Source organism: Oncorhynchus keta, chromosome 2 (assembly GCF_023373465.1).
Source record: "Oncorhynchus keta strain PuntledgeMale-10-30-2019 chromosome 2, Oket_V2, whole genome shotgun sequence".
Taxonomy (NCBI): Eukaryota; Metazoa; Chordata; class Actinopteri; order Salmoniformes; family Salmonidae; genus Oncorhynchus; species Oncorhynchus keta.
The window spans coordinates 71,878,091-71,897,120 of NC_068422.1; the positions used below are offsets into that span (position 1 = coordinate 71,878,091).

At 40.3% G+C, this 19,030-nt stretch overlaps 3 protein-coding genes across 5 annotated transcripts; all 3 read left to right on the forward strand.

Moving 5' to 3' along the window:
• The first annotated feature begins 358 nt into the window (after window positions 1-358).
• On the forward strand, window positions 359-2,753 carry LOC118372437 (5-hydroxyisourate hydrolase-like). Its single transcript, XM_035758326.2, has 4 exons — window positions 359-591; window positions 917-1,056; window positions 1,349-1,484; window positions 1,716-2,753. Exons 1-4 carry the CDS (start codon window positions 517-519, stop codon window positions 1,803-1,805), a joined length of 441 nt encoding a protein of 146 aa, XP_035614219.1. The 5' UTR covers window positions 359-516; the 3' UTR covers window positions 1,806-2,753.
• A 158-nt stretch (window positions 2,754-2,911) lies between these two features.
• On the forward strand, window positions 2,912-12,322 carry LOC118372438 (programmed cell death protein 5-like). 3 transcript variants are annotated; one of them, XM_035758330.2, is made up of 7 exons: window positions 2,912-3,091; window positions 8,451-8,480; window positions 9,291-9,334; window positions 9,621-9,682; window positions 9,807-9,944; window positions 11,700-11,771; window positions 11,845-12,322. In XM_035758330.2, the coding sequence occupies exons 1-6, from the start codon at window positions 3,026-3,028 to the stop codon at window positions 11,738-11,740; spliced, it is 381 nt and encodes a 126-aa protein (XP_035614223.1). In that variant the 5' UTR covers window positions 2,912-3,025; the 3' UTR covers window positions 11,741-11,771; window positions 11,845-12,322. The 3 variants fall into 3 exon arrangements, with proteins under 3 accessions (XP_035614223.1, XP_035614221.1, XP_035614222.1); XM_035758328.2 differs by having other exon boundaries at window positions 9,807-9,898; XM_035758329.2 differs by lacking the exon at window positions 8,451-8,480 and having other exon boundaries at window positions 9,807-9,898.
• Window positions 12,323-13,277: 955 nt separating this feature from the next.
• On the forward strand, window positions 13,278-18,638 carry LOC118372435 (diphosphomevalonate decarboxylase-like). Its single transcript, XM_035758324.2, has 10 exons — window positions 13,278-13,470; window positions 13,754-13,824; window positions 13,934-14,048; window positions 14,163-14,309; window positions 14,509-14,708; window positions 14,825-14,899; window positions 15,075-15,293; window positions 16,161-16,276; window positions 16,351-16,459; window positions 18,243-18,638. The coding sequence occupies exons 1-10, from the start codon at window positions 13,401-13,403 to the stop codon at window positions 18,321-18,323; spliced, it is 1,203 nt and encodes a 400-aa protein (XP_035614217.1). The 5' UTR covers window positions 13,278-13,400; the 3' UTR covers window positions 18,324-18,638.
• Window positions 18,639-19,030: the final 392 nt, after the last annotated feature.

A 19,030-nucleotide genomic window follows, 5' to 3' on the forward strand; every position in this document is an offset into this window, starting at 1 on the left:
AGAATAAGGCATAACAAAATGTGGAAAAAGTCAAGGGATCTGAATTCCTCTGAATGCACTGTACATTATATACATCTAGCTTCTAAACTGGATTGAAAGGAAAATAAAGCAACTCATAGAGCAGGTGTTTTTAAGCTTGCTCCCCTGTGTAGAGCAGTAGGCATATGTTATTCACCCTGGCTGAAACAATGTTATGCTACACAAGTATGCTAATAATGACATTTAGGCCTACAATCCTCACTTTATTAAGGACTTATCTAAAGTGTGCTAAAATGCACTTTGACCCAAGCCTGTTTCCAAAAATGTTAAAAGGCCAATTGTTACTGGGATGTTTGCATACTCTTAACCATTAACAAATGCTGATGTCCCTCCCAACGAGACATGTAAGTTGCAACAGCAAACAGCAGCCCTAGTCATATGAATATCCTCGTGAGTTTTGAACTTGTGCTTAAAATCTGTTACAGTTAATTCACCGTAAATGTCATACTTTTCACTAGAGGGGGAATCTGGTTTGGGATGACTTTGAAATCAGCGCACATGAGTACCAGCCGATTACAGCACATAAAGGATCATCTTTTGGACGAATACACGGTAGGCTAATATATTGCTTATGATTTTCAGAAATAGTGTTTTAACCGAAATTATTGACATGTGATATTCGTTTGTCTGCAGGATTGTAATGACATTCATGAAAATAATAAAGCGAAAGTAAAAGATGGGAAAATATAACAAATGTTGGGTTAGTTCATCTCATAGAGATTAAGTGTTCAGCTAGGCCTAACTTCTATTTTAACCCAAATAATAAATCATTTATAGGCTACAGTTAGCCTACAGCTTTCTGTATATAGTGTGCAAAATTATAGTAGCCAAATGTCCATAATGTTTACTCACTATGCTGTCGGTGTATGCGCTGTAGTGTGCAGAGATGGCAGCTCCATACAGCCCCCTGACCACTCACGTCCTGAACACCGGGATGGGCATCCCTGGAGCCCACATGGCCCTCAGCCTGCATCGCATGGATCCCTCCACTTCACTCTGGAACCTTCTCACCACAGGGTAACCTCACCACAGAGAGTGCTGTAGCACCAGTTAACATAGACATAGAATGGAAATTAACACAATAATTTCTTAGCAGCTCCATAATAATCAATATAATAGACAAATACGCATTTAGTATTTGTTTTATCAATTTCAGATTCACCCCTACAGCCTCTTTCAGTAGGGCTGCATAATATGATCAAATATGAATATATACCGGTAGTAATGTTAATGAGCCACGGCTTATTTCAGGATCACATCAAACCAATGTCCACTGTATTTTATATAATTTTAAATCATTTCTTCTCAGGACTACTAATGATGATGGGCGCTGCCCAGGACTCATCACCAGAGAAACTTTCACTCCAGCAGTGTACAAGATGCGCTTTGAGACGGGCCAATACTGGGGGAGTCTAGGAGAGACCTCTTTCTACCCATACGTGGAGGTTAGTTGAAGACAGTCTTCAATGCTTTTATCATAAAGAATGTGTGCATTTAAATGTATGACGGTTGGACATATAAAGTTAGACATAAATGTGTCTTTATATCTACAGAATCAGCTTCTGTTTATTTCCTTGTCAGCTCTGCGAGTGCTAACTGAACGCTAAATGTTTCGGTAGCTCCGATTGATCGGCTGAGTGGTTACTAACACATTGGTGGTCTGTGTTTATCTGCAGATAGTCTTCACCATAACAGACCACAGTCAGAAGTTCCATGTCCCTCTGCTCTGCAGCCGCTTCTCCTACACTACCTACCGGGGGAGCTAGAGAGTCTGTCACTCACCCCCACTCACCATCTCTCACCTGGACCACATTCAGTTGTCAAACGTTGTCTAATCTCCATTAACCCAGAACTAATGTCTTGCATAATTGTCAGATGCTTGATTAAGTTCCAGGTCCATATGTGTTAAGGGAAGAGATCGGAACCGGAACGAAGATCTCCACCTTTCTCTCTTTGCAAGTTACGGGCAAGTCTATGGTTCAAATATCCCCTCCCGTTCCAAAATGTGAAAGATGCTAACACCTGTGAAATCGTCATTAGTCCAAATCACCTGAACTAATGCTGCTCATTATCTCACTCATCCCGTTTTATCATGCCAGATCTACAGAACCATTTATGTTTACGTAGTCTGTCCACGAGAGATTAAACATTGTTGAACGTTGCAGATAGAAATTACATGACCAGAGTTGACATGATTCCTTGTTCTACATGTCAGATAGAAATATGTTATGAAGAATAAACATCTGAACGTTCCAAAACGTGGTGTCCTGCTGAACGCGCCCCTGGCTGACTGTGACCCGAGACCTGTCACCTGGGCCTATTCAGGTGGTTTAAAGTCATCCTTCAGTTATTGTAGGTAGAAATGTACCTAAGAAAGCACTCTTGTGTAATACTAGTTATACTGTTATAGTTATTGAGTACAGAACATAAGAACAGTATCCTTTATGTGGTACATTTCTACCAGTAACAGTTGTTATCCTGTCATCCAAGGCTCTCAGAGATCCCAGTCATTTGTTTCACTTGCCTTTTTGGACCAATCGATGACAGCAAACACTTTTTTTAATGTTTGATCTGATATTAACAAAATGTCTAAGCTTTATTGGACAGTGGGGTTGTGATGTGTGCCATTTCCTTCAGAATATTGATTACCAATTTTTGTGTCCTGAAATTCATTTTGGAAAATCTAGATAGCAAAATAAACAATTACAATCTTATGTTTATGTATGACTAATTTAATTATATTTGATGTTGTAAGTGTGACTGGTTGATGGGCAAGCCTAAACTGTCCAGACAGATCATTTCTACGATATTATCCTTTTGTGGCTCGATTGCTTTATTCTGGATGGATATTGTATTATTCTGAGATCGATTACATTATACTGAAGCAGGGCCCGGCCCCTAACGAAACAGTTCCACAAGACTCGTGAAGTGACAGATTTTCTTATTTTACCATTGATAAGGCCTATTTTCTATCTATTCGAACACAATGGCAGACGACGAATTGGAGGCTATCAGGCGGCAACGCATGGCCGAACTGCAGTCAAAACACGGGGTAAGGAGAGAGCCTGAGGGGACCAAAAATGCATAGTTCCGACCATATATGAAGATCCACTGTTCAGTCTGTCGCTAGCTAGCTAGTGTTAGCCTTATAGCTCAAGTTTAGAGTATTTTAACCTATCACCATCTTTAACGAATTTTTCTAATACTGTTCATTGCATGTTTGCATAGCAGCCAGATAATTCAGTACCTAGTTTACTAGCTAACGTAGTTACTTATAAGATACTGTAGATTGATAGCTAGCTAACGTTAGCTAGTAAACTCGTGCCATAGTGAGACACGAATTATACTACCAGTAGCTAGTAAGCTATGTGATGTGATTTAATCAACATTTATGAATAGGCGAAACATACATTTACTTTATGAACAGGACAATGACTCGTTGACTTTGGCGCTCGCGTCTCCCACTCCTCTTGTGAATCTTGTGCCCGCTCTACCGCTCCCCTGGTGCTTGCATGTGCCCAGGTGTTTTGGTGCACATGTGCGAGAGTAGTGTGAATGTCTGTTTTTCAGACCTAGTTTGAAGCAATCACTGAACGTCATTGTTAGTAGCCCCACCCTCTGTCTGGATTTTCTAGCAAGCCTGCTTGGCACTGATTTCTAAAGCTTCATTAAGCAAAACACTTTACTTAATAGATATACCTAGATTAGCCCAATATTGGACTAAATGAGCCTAAAATCACTCCTTTTAGTCCAAGGACCTTATATGGTCTGTTTAGAGGCGAGTTGGATCTGGCAGCCAAAACAGCCGTCAAATCAAATTTCCAATCAAATGTATTTATATAGCCCTTCTTACATCAGCTGATATATCAAAGTGCTGTACAGAAACCCAGCCTAAAACCCCAAACAGCAAGCAATGCAGGTGTAGAAGCACGGTGGCTAGGAAAAACTCCCTAGAAATGCCAAACCCTATGAAGAAGCCTAGAGAGGAACCAGGCTATGAGGGGTGGCCAGTCCTCTTCTGGCTGTGCTGGGTGGAGATTATAACAGGACATGGCCAAGATGTTCAAATGTTCATAAATGACCAGCATTGTCAAATAATAATAATCACAGTAGTTGTCGAGAGTGCAACAAGTCAGCACCTCAGGAGTAAATGTCATTTGGCTTTTCATAGATAATCATTGAGAGTATCTCTACCGCTCATGCTGTCTCTAGAGAGTTGAAAACAGCAGGTCTGGGACAGGTAGCATGTCCGGTGAACAGGTCAGGGTTCCATAGCCTCAGGCAGAACAGTTGAAACTGGAGCAGCAGCACGGCCAGATGGACTGGGGACAGCAAGGAGTCATCACGCCAGATAGTCCTGAGGCATGGTCCTAGGGCTCAGGTCCTCCGAGAGAGAGAAAGCATACTTAAATTCACACAGGACACTGGATAGACAGGAGAAATAATCCAGATATAACAGACTGACCCTAGCCACCCGACACAAACTACTGCAGCATAAATACTGGAGGCTGAGACAGAAGTGGTCCCATCCGATGATACCCCCAGACAAGGCCAAACAGGCAGGATATAACCTCACCTACTTTGCCAAAGCACAGCCCCCACACCACTAGAGGGATATCTTCAACCACCAACTTACCATCCTGAGACCAGGCCAAATATAGCCCACGAAGATCTCCGCCACGGCACAACCCACTTGAATCGATTTTCAATTGCGGTATGGTTCTAGAAACATAAAGCCCTCAACTTTCATATCACATTAAAATACATTTTAAAACAGTTGCAGCTGACAGTATTTTTTCAGTGACAAAAGTTTTTGGTGTCCGTCTTCCGTTTACGCACAGGTGTTCGAAGCGCAAAGAGCTAATTAGTACAGCAAGTGCTTCTCAGATTTCTATCACCTGAAACATTCACAGAAGACAAAAATACATGCACGAGATGTGTGCGTACTTGCCGAGCTCATGCATGTGTTTATATTGTTCTGCTCATGCTTCATGTGAGAATTCTGAACACATTACCAGTGCTTTGAAAAATGTATGTAATTATACTTTCATGTGGATATATTGTTTCACATTACTACTGCCAAAAGGACCAACTGTACGTACAACCGGTTAAGTACACTGTAATATTATTTTATTCAACATTCTGGCTTGTAGAGGTTGGTGGAGGAAACTTTCTTGACTGAAATGCACATTTCTGCCCAACGTAGGATTCAATGCAATTCAACGTCCGGTTTCCAGGCAACTGCACGACAGACGTCAATGTATATCTATTGATGGCATTCTGTCTAATTTTCTTAACATAACCAAAGGAGTGCCACAAGGCTCAATACTAGGCCCTTTACTGTTCACTATTTTCATAAATAATGGTGGTTTGTCCCTGAATAATAACAACTGGTGCTTACATCTCTATGCAGATGAGTAATTTATTAATGTGCCCCCTCAGTGCAGCAAGCCATTCATGACCTTCAGCTTGGCTTTGATTCAATTAAAGAATTGATTACCGATCTTAAATGAATGTTGATAAAACCAAGTTTGTTTTTCTCCAGGTGTTGTAAAATTGATTTTAAAGACCTTGAGAGGAGCTCAAATTATGCTAGTTCTCCATTTATAAGTAGCTAGGCATTTGGATTGATGTTAAGTTGGCCTTTAAAAAAACTAAAAGTTGCAAGTAAAGACTGATTTCCTTTATACAGTGGCGATTTTAGCATGTAAATCTTTGTGGGGCAAACTCATTATTAGAGGTTGACCGATTATGATTTTTCAACGCTGATACTGGATTATTGGAGGACCAAAAACCGATTAATCGGCAAATTTAAAATAAATATTTAAATATATATATATATATTTGTAATAATGACAATTACAACAATACTGAATGAACAATGAACACTTTTATTTTAACTTAATATAATACATCAATTTAGTCTCAAATAAATAATGAAACATGTTCAATTTGGTTTAAATAATGCAAAAACAGAGTGTTGGAGAAGAAAGCTGCTGCATACCACCGCTCAGTCAGACTGCTCTATCAATTCATAGACTTAATTATAATAACACACTGAAATACGAGCCGTAGATCATTAATATGGTCAAATCCATAAACTATAATTTCGAAAACAAAACGTTTATTCTTTCAGTGAAATACGGAACCTTTCCGTATTTTATCTCACGGGTGGCATCCATAAGTCTAAATATTACTATTACATTGCACAACCTTCAATGTTATGTCATAATTAAATAAAATTCTGGCAATTAGTTTGCAACGAGCCAGGCGGCCCAAACTGTTTCATATACCCTGACTCTGCGTGCAATGAACGCAAGAGAAGTGACACAATTTCCCTAGTTTAATATTGCCTGTTAACCTGGATTTATTTTAACTAAATATGCCAGTTTAAAAATATATACTTCTGTGTATTGATTTTAAGAAAGGCATTGATGTTTATGGTTAGGTACATTCGTACAACGATTGTGCTTTTTTTTCCGCAAATGTGCTTTTGTTAAATCATCCCCCGTTTGGCAAAGTTGGCTGTCTTTGTTAGGAAGAAATAGTCTTCACACAGTTTGCAACGAGCCAAGCTGCCCAAACTGCTGCATCTACCCTGACTCTGTTGCACCGAACGCAAGAGAAGTGACACAACTTCCCTAGTTAAAAGAAATTCATGTTAGCAGGCAATATTAACTAAATATGCAGGTTTAAAAATCAATACTTGAGTATAGATTTTAAGACATTGATGTTTATGGTTAGGTTCACATTGGTGCAACGACAGTGCTTTTTTTCGCGAATGCGCCTGTTAAATTAGCCGTTTGGCGAGGTAGGCTATGATTCAATGATAAATTAACAGGCACCGCATTGATTATATGCAACGCGGGACAAGCTAGATAACTACACATGGTTGATGATATTACTAGTTTAACTAGTGATTATGTTAAGATTGATTTGTAAGATAAGTTTATAAGATAAGTTTAATGCTAGCTAGCAACTGACATTGGCTCCTTTCTGCACTCGCATAACAGGTAGTCAGCCTGCCACACAGTCTCCTCGTGGAGTGAAATGTAATCGGCCACAATCGGTGTCCAAAAATGGCGATTACCAATTGTTATGAAAACTTTAAATCGGCCCTAGTTAATTGGCCATTCCGATTAATCGGTCGACCTCTATTACCAACCCCTATGCTCAATATTTTCTGCTGGCTGCCCTTCCACCACAGAAAGCACTGAGCTAGGCTGAAACACCTGCATTTTGGAGCTGCCTTAGTCAAGAAAGCAGAAAAGGGACCATGTTTGTATGCAGCTTTATTAAGACAATTTTTTTAAACATTGTTTCCAAACTGATATGTGACAAGTGTAAACGCCACTGCCTGTATAGAAATAAATGGTCTCACTTTTGAAGATAGGGGGAAGATTGTTCAAGCAACACTTCCCAGTAATTGACTATGGCGACTCAATCTTCATGCATACGGCAGCCTCTGTTAAAACCTCTAGATACAGTCTACCACTAAGCCTTTCGTTTTATGATTGGTGGTCATTTCTGTACGCATCATTTTCTCTTATATAGTTCTGTTGGATGGGAGTCTCTGAGTAACAGAAGGACCCAACATTGGCTAATATTAATAAATAAAGCACTCCCATACTACCTCATCTCACTTCTAAATAGGAAATCTGGTAAGTATAATACTCTCTCTCAAGACTGGTTGGTACTAGAGATTCCATGGGTCTCCTCTGAGTTAGGGAAGACTGATTTGAGTTACTATGCCCCTCCGTCCTGGAATGTCCTACAGGTCACTCTAAAACTGGATTCTTTGGTCCCAAAAGGTGAATTTACGGCTATAATAAAGAATGTGACCAATGAAAACTGCACTGGTTTTGATTGATTGTATATATTTGTTTCTACTAACCTTTTGAATGTAACAATTAATTTGAAATGTTGTAACTGTAACTTTGTAGTGATCATGCTGGAATTGTTGTTCACATTGCTTGAACTGTTGTTCTCAGGGCACCATTGGAAATGAGACCCTGGTCTCAATGACTTCCCCTGGTTAAATAAAGGTTAATAATACAAATAAATAAATAAGGTGTGTAGTAATTTAACCTTTTATTTTGGGGGGATTTATTATTATTTCTCGCATATATGAAAGACACGTGACTTGTTTCCAAAACCGTACCGCAAGTAATGCGTTTTAACATCCGCAACGAGTGTCGGGGCTCTTAACAAAACTCACCCAGCCAGAAGATACTATTGTCAATAGGCGCTAAAGGTAGTTAGTGTTTATGATTGAGTTATACCTCAATATGAGTGACATGATGACAGAGATTATCAATCAAAAGATTGGGAATGGGATGGACATAGTCACACTAGGAATCCTTTCATCCAACAGAGATGTTGTCATTGAATTTGAGTTGCTCATTTTTCAGAGTCTGTCTTGGAACCAAATGAGTCCGGGGGTAAGCTGCTGTACAGCTACTGTACTGCACATTGTGTGATGACGGTGACATGGCAAAAGGCTGTATAATTAATGACCTGGACTGAGCAATGCAGCATGTCTGGCAGTTGTGTCTGTGCTCCTTGAGTAATGTGACCCAAGTATGTTTGCAATAAAGGAATAGCAAAATGATTGAATGCCAGAACCATGATGTATTGTGAATGGTTTGGGACATGGTTATCAAGCTTGAGTGAAGCTTATATGTTAAACTTACAAAATAATATATATATATATATATATATATATATATATATATATATATATTATTATTATTTGTTCTTTTTTTTAAAGCTTTGTATAATTTTTTTTCTCCCAGAAACCTGTAAATATTCACTTTGTATTCTACTATACTACAGTTAATTGTGTCCCACTCCCTATCCCTGTCCCTCTTGAGGTAGGCTAGATTTGAAGGAACTGGGCAGATGTAATCAATACAGGGATGGCTCCACCCAGTCTACCAATAGGCTCTTTCAGATCTGCAAAATCCAAAGGAGTAGGGATAGGGGAGGGGGCAACGGGTTGTTTTCTGAACCACGTTTTGGTACAGTTTAAAATGTTGTTCAAAGATCTAGTCCCTTTGCCAAGGGTGTGAAAAATTCACATCAATATTAGGCTGCACTTCAAGAGAGAGCCGATGTGTGCGCTCAGCATGGCTGTGTGATACAGTAGCCTGTTGGCTGGTCTGTTCTCTTGTTGTTTAAAAATACCTATGTTTAAACAACTAAAGAAAGGAGTGGACTTTGACTGTCTCTTTTCTCCCCTCCCTTCCCAGGACTCTTCAAATGACCAGCAAGGGCAGCAGGAGGCCAAACAGAAGTTGGTCTTCATTATTTATCCATCTAAACTTTTATTCCCGTCATGCATTCACAACTCAGCGCTGAGTATAGCTACATTTCAGAGACACAGATGTCTCCCCTGTTGTTGGTTTAGTTCACAGTAATTTGCTAATGTTGCATGTCTTGACCTGCACTTTGCAGCTCTGGTTTATGAAGAACTATGTGACAGACTATTTATAAATCTAGTCAATGTGATAAAACAATTGGCTTCATTTACACAGGGCCATTGTGGCCTAACTATAATCTTCTGTACTGTCTTTTCACAGGGAAACAGAGATGAGGAACTCCATACTGGCTCAGGTTCTAGACCAGTCCGCCCGCGCCAGATGTAGGTCTTTCATATCCCCCTGGTTTGAATGAATCATTGATCTGATATTGGAACTTTCAGCACCTACGCCTGGTTTAGCAATAGGTGGCTCCATTGCCTAAAAGCCTGCTATATTTTGTTGCAGTGAGTAACTTGGCTCTGGTGAAGCCAGAGAAGGCCAAAGCAGTGGAGAATTACCTCATACAGATGGCCCGCATGGGCCAGCTGGGAGGAAAGGTGAGAGAACTGGACCTAAAGCATATGTGGACATATATCATTGAACGTACGTTTAAACAAAATTGTGATTGTTAATGCTTAGGAAAAAATCCCTAACTGAAAAAAGTGGGGCTTAGGCTATGGGGGAGGTAGGGGGCGAGAACATTTTAGAGAAATTTGTCAATATTTAAGCCAATTTCCTGCAATTCTACAAAGTTCTCCATGGACCTGAAATAACTTTTTGCCGTTTTAAAGCTCATTTCCTGCGATTTTATTTGTAAGTTTACATACACTTAGGTTGGAGTCATTAAAACTTGTTTTTCAACCATTCCAGAAATGTCTTGTTAACAAACTATACTTTTGGCAAGTCGGTTAGGACATCTACGAAGTAATTTTTCCAAACAATTGTTTACTGACCGACTATTTCACTTATAATTCACTGTATCACAATTCCAGTGGGTTAGAAGTTTACATACACTAAATTGTTAGTGTATGTAAACTATTATTCTGACATTTCACATTCTTAAAATAAAGTAGTGATCCTAACAAATCTAAGACAGGGAATTTTTACTAGGATTAAATGTCAGGAATTGTGAAAAACTGAGTTTAAATGCATTTGGCTAATGTGTATGTAAACTTCCGACTTCAACTCTATATGTGTGTGCCCTAACATTAGAAACACCTTCCTAACATTGAGTTGCACTCCTTTTTTTGCTCTCAGAACAACCTCTATTCATCGGGGCATGGGCTTTACAAGGTGTCAAAAGCGTTTCACAGGGACGCTGGCCCATGCTGACTACAATGCTTCCCACAGTTGTCACGTTGGCTGGATGTCCTTTGGGTGGTGGACCAATCTTGATACACACAGGAAACTGTTGAGCGTGAAAACCCCAGCAGCATTGCAAAAATCTGGCACCTACTACCATACCCTGTTCAAAGGCATTTAACTTTTTTCTTGCCCAGTCACCCTATTTTTTAAAATGTTATTTAACCTTTATTCAACTAGGCAAGTCAGTTTAGAACAAATTCTTATTTTCAATGATGGCCTACAAAAAGGCAAAGGGCCTCCTGTGGGGACAGGGGCTGGGATCCATAAAAAAATATATAAAAATATAGGACAAAACACACATGACGAGACAACACAACACTACATAAGACAACAACATAGCAAGGCAGCAACAAATGACAACACCGCATGGTAGAAACACAGCATGACAACAACATGGTAGCAACACAACATGGTAGCAGCACAAAACATGGTACAAAGATGATTGGGAACAGACAACAGCACAAAGGGCAAGAAGGTAGAGACAACAATACAACATAGGGACTGCGTCCCCTCTCATATGAATAGCACACCTACACAATCCATGTCTCAATTGTCTCAAGGCTGAAAAATGCTTCTTTAACCTGTCTCCTCCCCTTCGTCTACACTGATTGACGTGGATTTAACAAGTGACATCAATAAGGGATCATAGCTTTCACCTATTCAGTCAGTTATGGAAAGAGCAGCTATTCCTAATGTTTTTTACACTCAGTGTATACTATATATGTATTTTTTACACTGTTTGGACTTACGCGACCCGGAAAAAAACAAACACTTAGACAGCCTGACGGTTCTTTCTCTTCGCTAGTGACTGCATTGCCCCTGAGCAGTCATATATGCAGGACCATATTTTGCCCTGTGAATTCACATTAATTTTTTTTTTTTTTTTTTCATATCATTCAAATGTTTAAACATTAAAAACTATTCCCTATGAAAAGCACTGACTTGACCCATCTGCTATTGGCTCTTCCTTACATTTGGATTGTCTCTTTTCAGATTTCAGAGACTGGTTTGATCGACATCCTAGAAAAAGTTAGTCAGCAAACAGACAAAAAGACAACTGTCAAGGTGAGTTCACGGATCAAATACAGTATCACAATCTCAGACTTTTAACTGACTGCATCCCCTTTCCTCCCCTCAGTTCAACCGACGAAAGGTGATGGACTCTGATGAGGATGATGATTGATGCGTTGAAAGGAGCTCAGGAACCAGTCAGACAGCTGCCTTAGGGCGGGATTCAGGACTGGATAGGTTAGAGCAGGGCTCTGTTCGTTGGCGGCCGTCTTTGACTTGCCAAAGGCCCTGCCTTTGTCATGCACCCAGGGGTATCACATCAGCCCCTGTGTGCATCTGGAACTCATTACTATATTCTCTCTTATATCCATTTTCACCACGTTTTACTTTTTCTCCACCACAAGAAGCAGAACAACAATTCATATATTGCTGCTGATGCATTTTTCTAGAGACTGCTTTGTGAATACTGTCTGCTGCTACTCAGTAAATAGTGAAAACATCAAATTGGACAGAGCACATGGGTATATTCATTATTTTTTTGTAAAATTTTGCTGACCTGTATCCAACAGTTTACATTTAAAAAATAAAAAAGCCTTACATTTGAATGCTTATTCCACAAATAATCAACAGCTTTATCATGATGATATTTTGTCTGTGAGCTGAGTGCTTGAAGGTCATATGGGTTTGCACTACATTTGCTTTCATTAAAAAAGTATAATCACTTAAGAGCAATGGCGTAAGAAAAATATAGTTTGTATTAAAATGTAGTCAATCTTCTTTACAAGGCCTCCTGGGTAGCGTCTTAGGCTATCCTAATGTATAGGCTGGCAATAGATAGTTGCTTTGACTCACTAGGTTCAAATACTCTATGCTGAAATGTATGCAGTATGTGCAGTAAGAGGCTGAGACATGTATTTGTAGCAGGATTTGTTAAATTATCTCAATCGTTAGTCTACAACAGCACTTAAAGAACGTCCTGCTTCACTTACATTGAACAGGTGTCTGGTGAGACCACAGATATATGAATGGTTGATTCTATTGTTCACCTGCCACAGGTAATACTCAGTATCTGACAGTACATTGATGTTCTTTACAAGCATGATGTTACTAAATATTTGGAGATAAATTCATGGGAGATTTGGTTTCATGTTCAAAGCGTTCACTCCAATAAATCAATGTCAGCATTGATAAAGCAGACAAGGAGTCATTCTTCTTGATCATAAAACAAGTGTTCCTCTTATAATAACAATAATTATACACTAGATTACTGTTTTTTTTCTTTCCTCCGAAACCATAATTTCATATAAAAGAAGAACATAACACAAGAGCTGTTAATATACGGTATATGTTCAAATATACCCGGCACTCACTCGTAATATCCAGTCACAACTGCATTTCTGCCTGCGATCAAGATACGCCCCCTAAATGTGGCTCTGGCCTCATTTTCGGACGACCGTGGTCTGATCAAAAGGATTGGCTGCCTTGTTTCAGTCACGGTACATGAGTGGCGCTGATTGGTGGGAGGTTTAGTCACGTGCTCTACCCCCTCCAATCCACAGACACGTTTTGTAAAGCTCTATGATTGTGCAGACATTACTGTATCAGTGGATCTCAAAATATTAGACAGTCTCGCGTTTATAGTATTTTTTGTTATTTTATTGCTCCTGATTTTACTTTATCGAAATGTCCAGCGGCAAAAAGCTCACCATGGTAACATGCAGTGCGCCTGTGAATATCGCTGTCATCAAATACTGTGAGTATTGTATTTTCGTATAATCCACTACAGACATGTCAACCAAAGAACACTGTCAACCACATCTAGCTTAATGTAATGTAAAACTGTAACATTTATTGAATCAATTAAATGCTTGCTTGCAACACTGTAGCTACTTCTAGCCACGCTTTGGTGTGTGTGCATTGATTGGTACATGACAAATGAATTGCCACAATGATGTGAAAGGAATGTTCTCTGTACAATCTTTGAAAATAACAATGTATTGAATTGTAAATGCTTTGTTGTTCTTGCTGTTTCAAAGGGGGGAAAAGGGATGAGGAGTTGATTCTACCTATAAATTCATCTTTGAGTGTCACATTACATCAAGACCAGGTAAGACTGTAATACTGTACACCAGACACTCAGCAAGTGGCTAAATATTACTGTTTTGTTAAAACAACAAAAACTAACGATTTCTGCCTTGTGTCCTTATTCCTCCCAGCTCAAAACAACCACAACAGTGGCGTGCAGCAGGTCGTTCCAGGAGGATCGTATCTGGCTCAACGGCAAAGAGGAGGACATAACCCAGCCCAGACTACAGTCCTGCCTTAGGGAGAGTGAGTCACTATATGCAATGATATGATAGAGGTAGAGAGTAGAGGGGGAAGAGTAAGAGAGCAAAGGGGGAGGACAAGCAATGATGTGTTGTTTTTGGTGGTTTCCTTCCTCAGTTCGGCGCCTGGCCCGTAAGCGACGTAGTGATGGGGAGGCTGATGTAGACACGGCCGGTTTGTCCCATAAAGTCCACATCTGCTCTGTCAACAACTTCCCAACTGCAGCCGGACTGGCCTCCTCTGCTGCCGGCTATGCCTGTCTGGGTAAGAGACTGTCCTATCATAATGGTTTGTACCTAACACAGTATTAAATAGATCAAATTAAGTAAATGCTTGTGTGAAACTAGTTTTATGCTTTTTAAATGTTGGGAACTTAAGTACCGTCTCCATCTCCTCATCCCTCTTCTCCTTACTTTCCTTTTGTCTCTCCATCTTGTCTCCTCACTCCACTCTCCTGTTCCAGTGTACACCCTGTCCCGGGTGATGGGAGTGGAGGGGGAGTTGTCTGTGGTTTCTAGGCAGGGTTCAGGCAGTGCCTGTAGGAGTATGTATGGGGGCTTCGTCCAATGGATTATGGGCCAGCAAGGAGATGGCAAGGACAGTCTGGCCCAGCAGGTGGAGCCAGAGACTCACTGGCCTGAGCTCAGGGTCCTTGTACTGGTGGTAGGTCTCTCTGATCATTACGAAAGATGGCTTTTTCTGGAGCAAATGTTGGCATATACAGTTCTCCCATTTCTTTAATAATCTCAACACCCCCATCTCTCCCTCTCTCTTTTTAGGTCAGTGCTGAGCGGAAACCAGTTGGCAGCACTTCCGGCATGCAAACTAGTGTAGAGACGAGCAGTCTCCTGAAGGTACACAAACACACACACACACACACACACACACACACACACACACACACACACACACACACACACACACACACACACACACACACACACACACACACACACACACACACACACACACACACACAGTTATTAAGTTATTAACCCTTACCTTTAACCCTTGTGCTCTCCCCCTCAGCACCGGGCAGACTCTGTGGTCCCAGCCAGGATGAAGGAGATGATTGAGGCTGTACATAAGAGGGACTTTACTGCGTTCGCTGAGCTGACCATGAAGGATAGCAATCAGTTCCATGCCACCTGCCTGGACACCTACCCACCCATCTTCTACCTCAACGACGTGTCGCGCCGTGTTATCAACCTTGTGCACCGCTATAACCGTCACTACAGGGAAACAAAGGTGAGCACCATCAGGGAGTTAGTTCTTTCATGGAAATGTGCTAGTCATATGGAACATTGACGGTTCTACAAGGGGTCTAAGCTAAGAAGCAGAACAAGGTGCAGTAATTGTTTATATTCTGAGATTATGAAATAGAGATATGAAACTGGTAGTATTTCTACAGTTCAAGAGGAATAGAAAATGTGTTAACAATCCCAAGTATGGATGTGGTAAAGAAGTCAATGGATCTTGACCAAAACAGTGGAAATGCCATGGAAAGATCCAGAATCTCCTTATTTCCCCTAAGCGAAATTAGCCTACATTTAGGCTGTTGTTTATGTGTATTTCACACAATGTTGTGGTAAACATCAGAGTATAATGCTTGTATTGATGTCAATTTCAATATATGTTCATGTCATCATCACCAATCAACTGCATTACAGTTAAAAAATGACTTTGACTACCACCACTGATTTCTCTCTGCTACCAGTTTATATGAATGGGAGTTAGCATTTAGCAGTCACTTCTTCTAAACCTGAAATGTTATGCAGCGAAAACAGTATATCCAAATCAGACTCTGTAAACACGTTGTGGGCCTGTTACAATACATTGATCATGACGGATTTGACGAATATCCACTTTGTTAGATCAGATTTTTTTGTGCCCCAATCCGGCATCCTTCTTCTATCCCCCATGGTCTGCGTTCTATTGACCTCTTTGCCGCGTCTATGACCTAGTACTTCTTCATGAGTCTCAGAGGACTAGTGCAGCATCACATCCCTCCTTCTGCTGACTCTGTTATAACACTGCTGTAACAAAGCTATAACTTTGGTTCAGAGTTATTTTCATGAGTATAAGCAGTGACCAATGTTTTCTCTTCTCCACCAGGTGGCATACACATTTGATGCAGGTCCCAATGCAGTGATCTACACTCTTCAGCAGAATGTGGAAGAGTTTGTCCAGGTGGTCAAACACTTCTTCCCACCAGAGACCAACGGAGGACAGTGAGTTTCTCACAAACACACACTCAGACAGTCAGACAACACTCCCTCCTGTGACTTTACCTGTCCCACGTCAGGTTTCTACAGGGTCTTACGGTTGCCCCAACAACACTATCTGAGGAGCTGAAGCAGGCCATTGGTATGGAGCCCATGGTGAAGGGAATCAGCTATATAATCAGCACCAAGGTACATACACACACACACACACATACACACATACAGTGCCTTGCGAAAGTATTCGGCCCCCTTGAACTTTGCGACCTTTTGCCACGTTTCAGGCTTCAAACATAAAGATATAAAACTGTATTTTTTTGTGAAGAATCAACAACAAGTGGGACACAATCATGAAGTGGAGCGACATTTATTGGATATTTCAAACTTTTTTAACAAATCAAAAACTGAAAAATTGGGCGTGCAAAATTATTCAGCCCCTTTACTTTCAGTGCAGCAAACTCTCTCCAGAAGTTCAGTGAGGATCTCTGAATGATCCAATGTTGACCTAAATGACTAATGATGATAAATACAATCCACCTGTGTGTAATCAAGTCTCCGTATAAATGCACCTGCATTATGATAGTCTCAGAGGTCCGTTAAAAGCTCAGAGAGCATCATGAAGAACAAGGAACACACCAGGCAGGTCCGAGATACTTTTGTGAAGAAGTTTAAAGCCGGATTTGGATACAAAAAGATTTCCCAAGCTTTAAACATCCCAAGGAGCACTGTGCAAGCGATAATATTGCAATGGAAGGAGTATCAGACCACTGAAAATCTACCAAGACCTGGCCGTTCCTCTAAACTTTTAGCTCATACAAGGAGAAGACTGATCAGAGATGCAGCCAAGAGGCCCATGATCACTCTGGATGAACTGCAGAGATCTACAGCTGAGGTGGGAGACTCTGTCCATAGGAAAACAATCAGTCGTATATTGCACAAATCTGGCCTATATGGAAGAGTGGCAAGAAGAAAGCCATTTCTTAAAGATATCCATAAAAAGTGTTGTTTAAAGTTTGCCACAAGCCACCTGGGAGACACACCAAACATGTGGAAGAAGGTTCTCTGGTCAGATGAAACCAAAATCGAACCTTTTGGCAACAATGCAAAACGTTATGTTTGGCGTAAAAGCAACACAGCTCATCACCCTGAACACACTATCCCCACTGTCAAACATGGTGGTGGCAGCATCATGGTTTGGGCCTGCTTTTCTTCAGCAGGGACAGGGAAGATGGTTAAAATTGATGGGAAGATGGATGGAGCCAAATACAGGACCATTCTGGAAGAAAACCTGATGGAGTCTGCAAAAGACCTGAGACTGGGACGGAGATTTGTCTTCCAACAAGACAATGATCCAAAACATAAAGCAAAATCTACAATGGAATGGTTCAAAAATAAACATATCCAGGTGTTAGAATGACCAAGTCAAAGTCCAGACCTGAATCCAATCGAGAATCTGTGGAAAGAACTGAAAACTGCTGTTCACAAATGTTCTCCATCCAACCTCACTGAGCTCGAGCTGTTTTGCAAGGAGGAATGGGAAAAAAACTCAGTCTCTCGATGTGCAAAACTGATAGAGACATACCCCAAGCAACTTACAGCTGTAATCGCAGCAAAAGGTAGTGCTACAAAGTATTAACTTAAGGGGGCTGAATCATTTTGCACGCCCAATTTTTCAGTTTTTGATTTGTTAAAAAAGTTTGAAATATCCAATAAATGTCGTTCCACTTCATGATTGTGTCCCACTTGTTGTTGATTCTTCACAAAAAAATACAGTTTTATATCTTTATGTTTGAAGCCTGAAAGTTGGCGTAGTGGAAGGTTTTGGGGAGCGAGCTTGATGCTCTTTCCAACCGGCTTACGGGAAATCACCAGGAATGCAGATCCTATAAACCCACACATTATGTATGGATCTGCTACATTTAGATGTGATATTAAGTTGGTTTGTCTGAGGGATTATTTCTGTTTTGTGTATAAGGCTGGACCTGGACCTCGCGTGGTAGAGGACCCTAGTGAGCATCTGCTTGGATCTGACGGGCTGCCCAAGGAGAGTGCATGATGCAAGCCATCCTCCCAGCTGGGCAGAGACAGAACTCTTTGATGAAAAGAAAGACCAGACATTTTAACAATCAACAATTCCAATTCAATCAATTGGATACATATGCAAAGACTTAGTCATTGAAGGGGCAATCTGCAGTTGCTATATACATTTTTGGACTGATAAATTAATTATATGTAACCATTGATTCTTGAAGAATATAACTTGTAAATACCTCATGAGCTTCGTTAAACTGTCATACCCCATCAGAACTCAAAATATCAGCTTGTTTTACTACAATGTTTGTAAACAAAGTAAATATAACCATGTTTTAAATGTTTGTTTATGTTTGGTTATAACTATAATTTTGATATCATGCATGGTCAGTCCTTGTATCCATAGTTCTGTCTATAATTTTGAGTGGTTACATTTCTCCTGCCCCATCCCTCAGCTTTTTACCAAAACTAGGGATTGCCCCTTTAACTGGAGCAAAACAACCTCACACAGCTGAATACCTCTAACACTGTTGACTAGTGCTTCATTTGGACAATGTTCCTATTGAAAGTTTGGATTAAATGTTTTGTAATGTTAAAGATGAGAGGATGCCTTGTGAGAATGATCATAAATATTCTAGTACTTTAATAACTGTAGAAAAATATTTCAAATTTTCTAAGTAGATGATGTACATTTTACATAATAGTTTAACAGTCACCTTTAGAGTGAGTGAA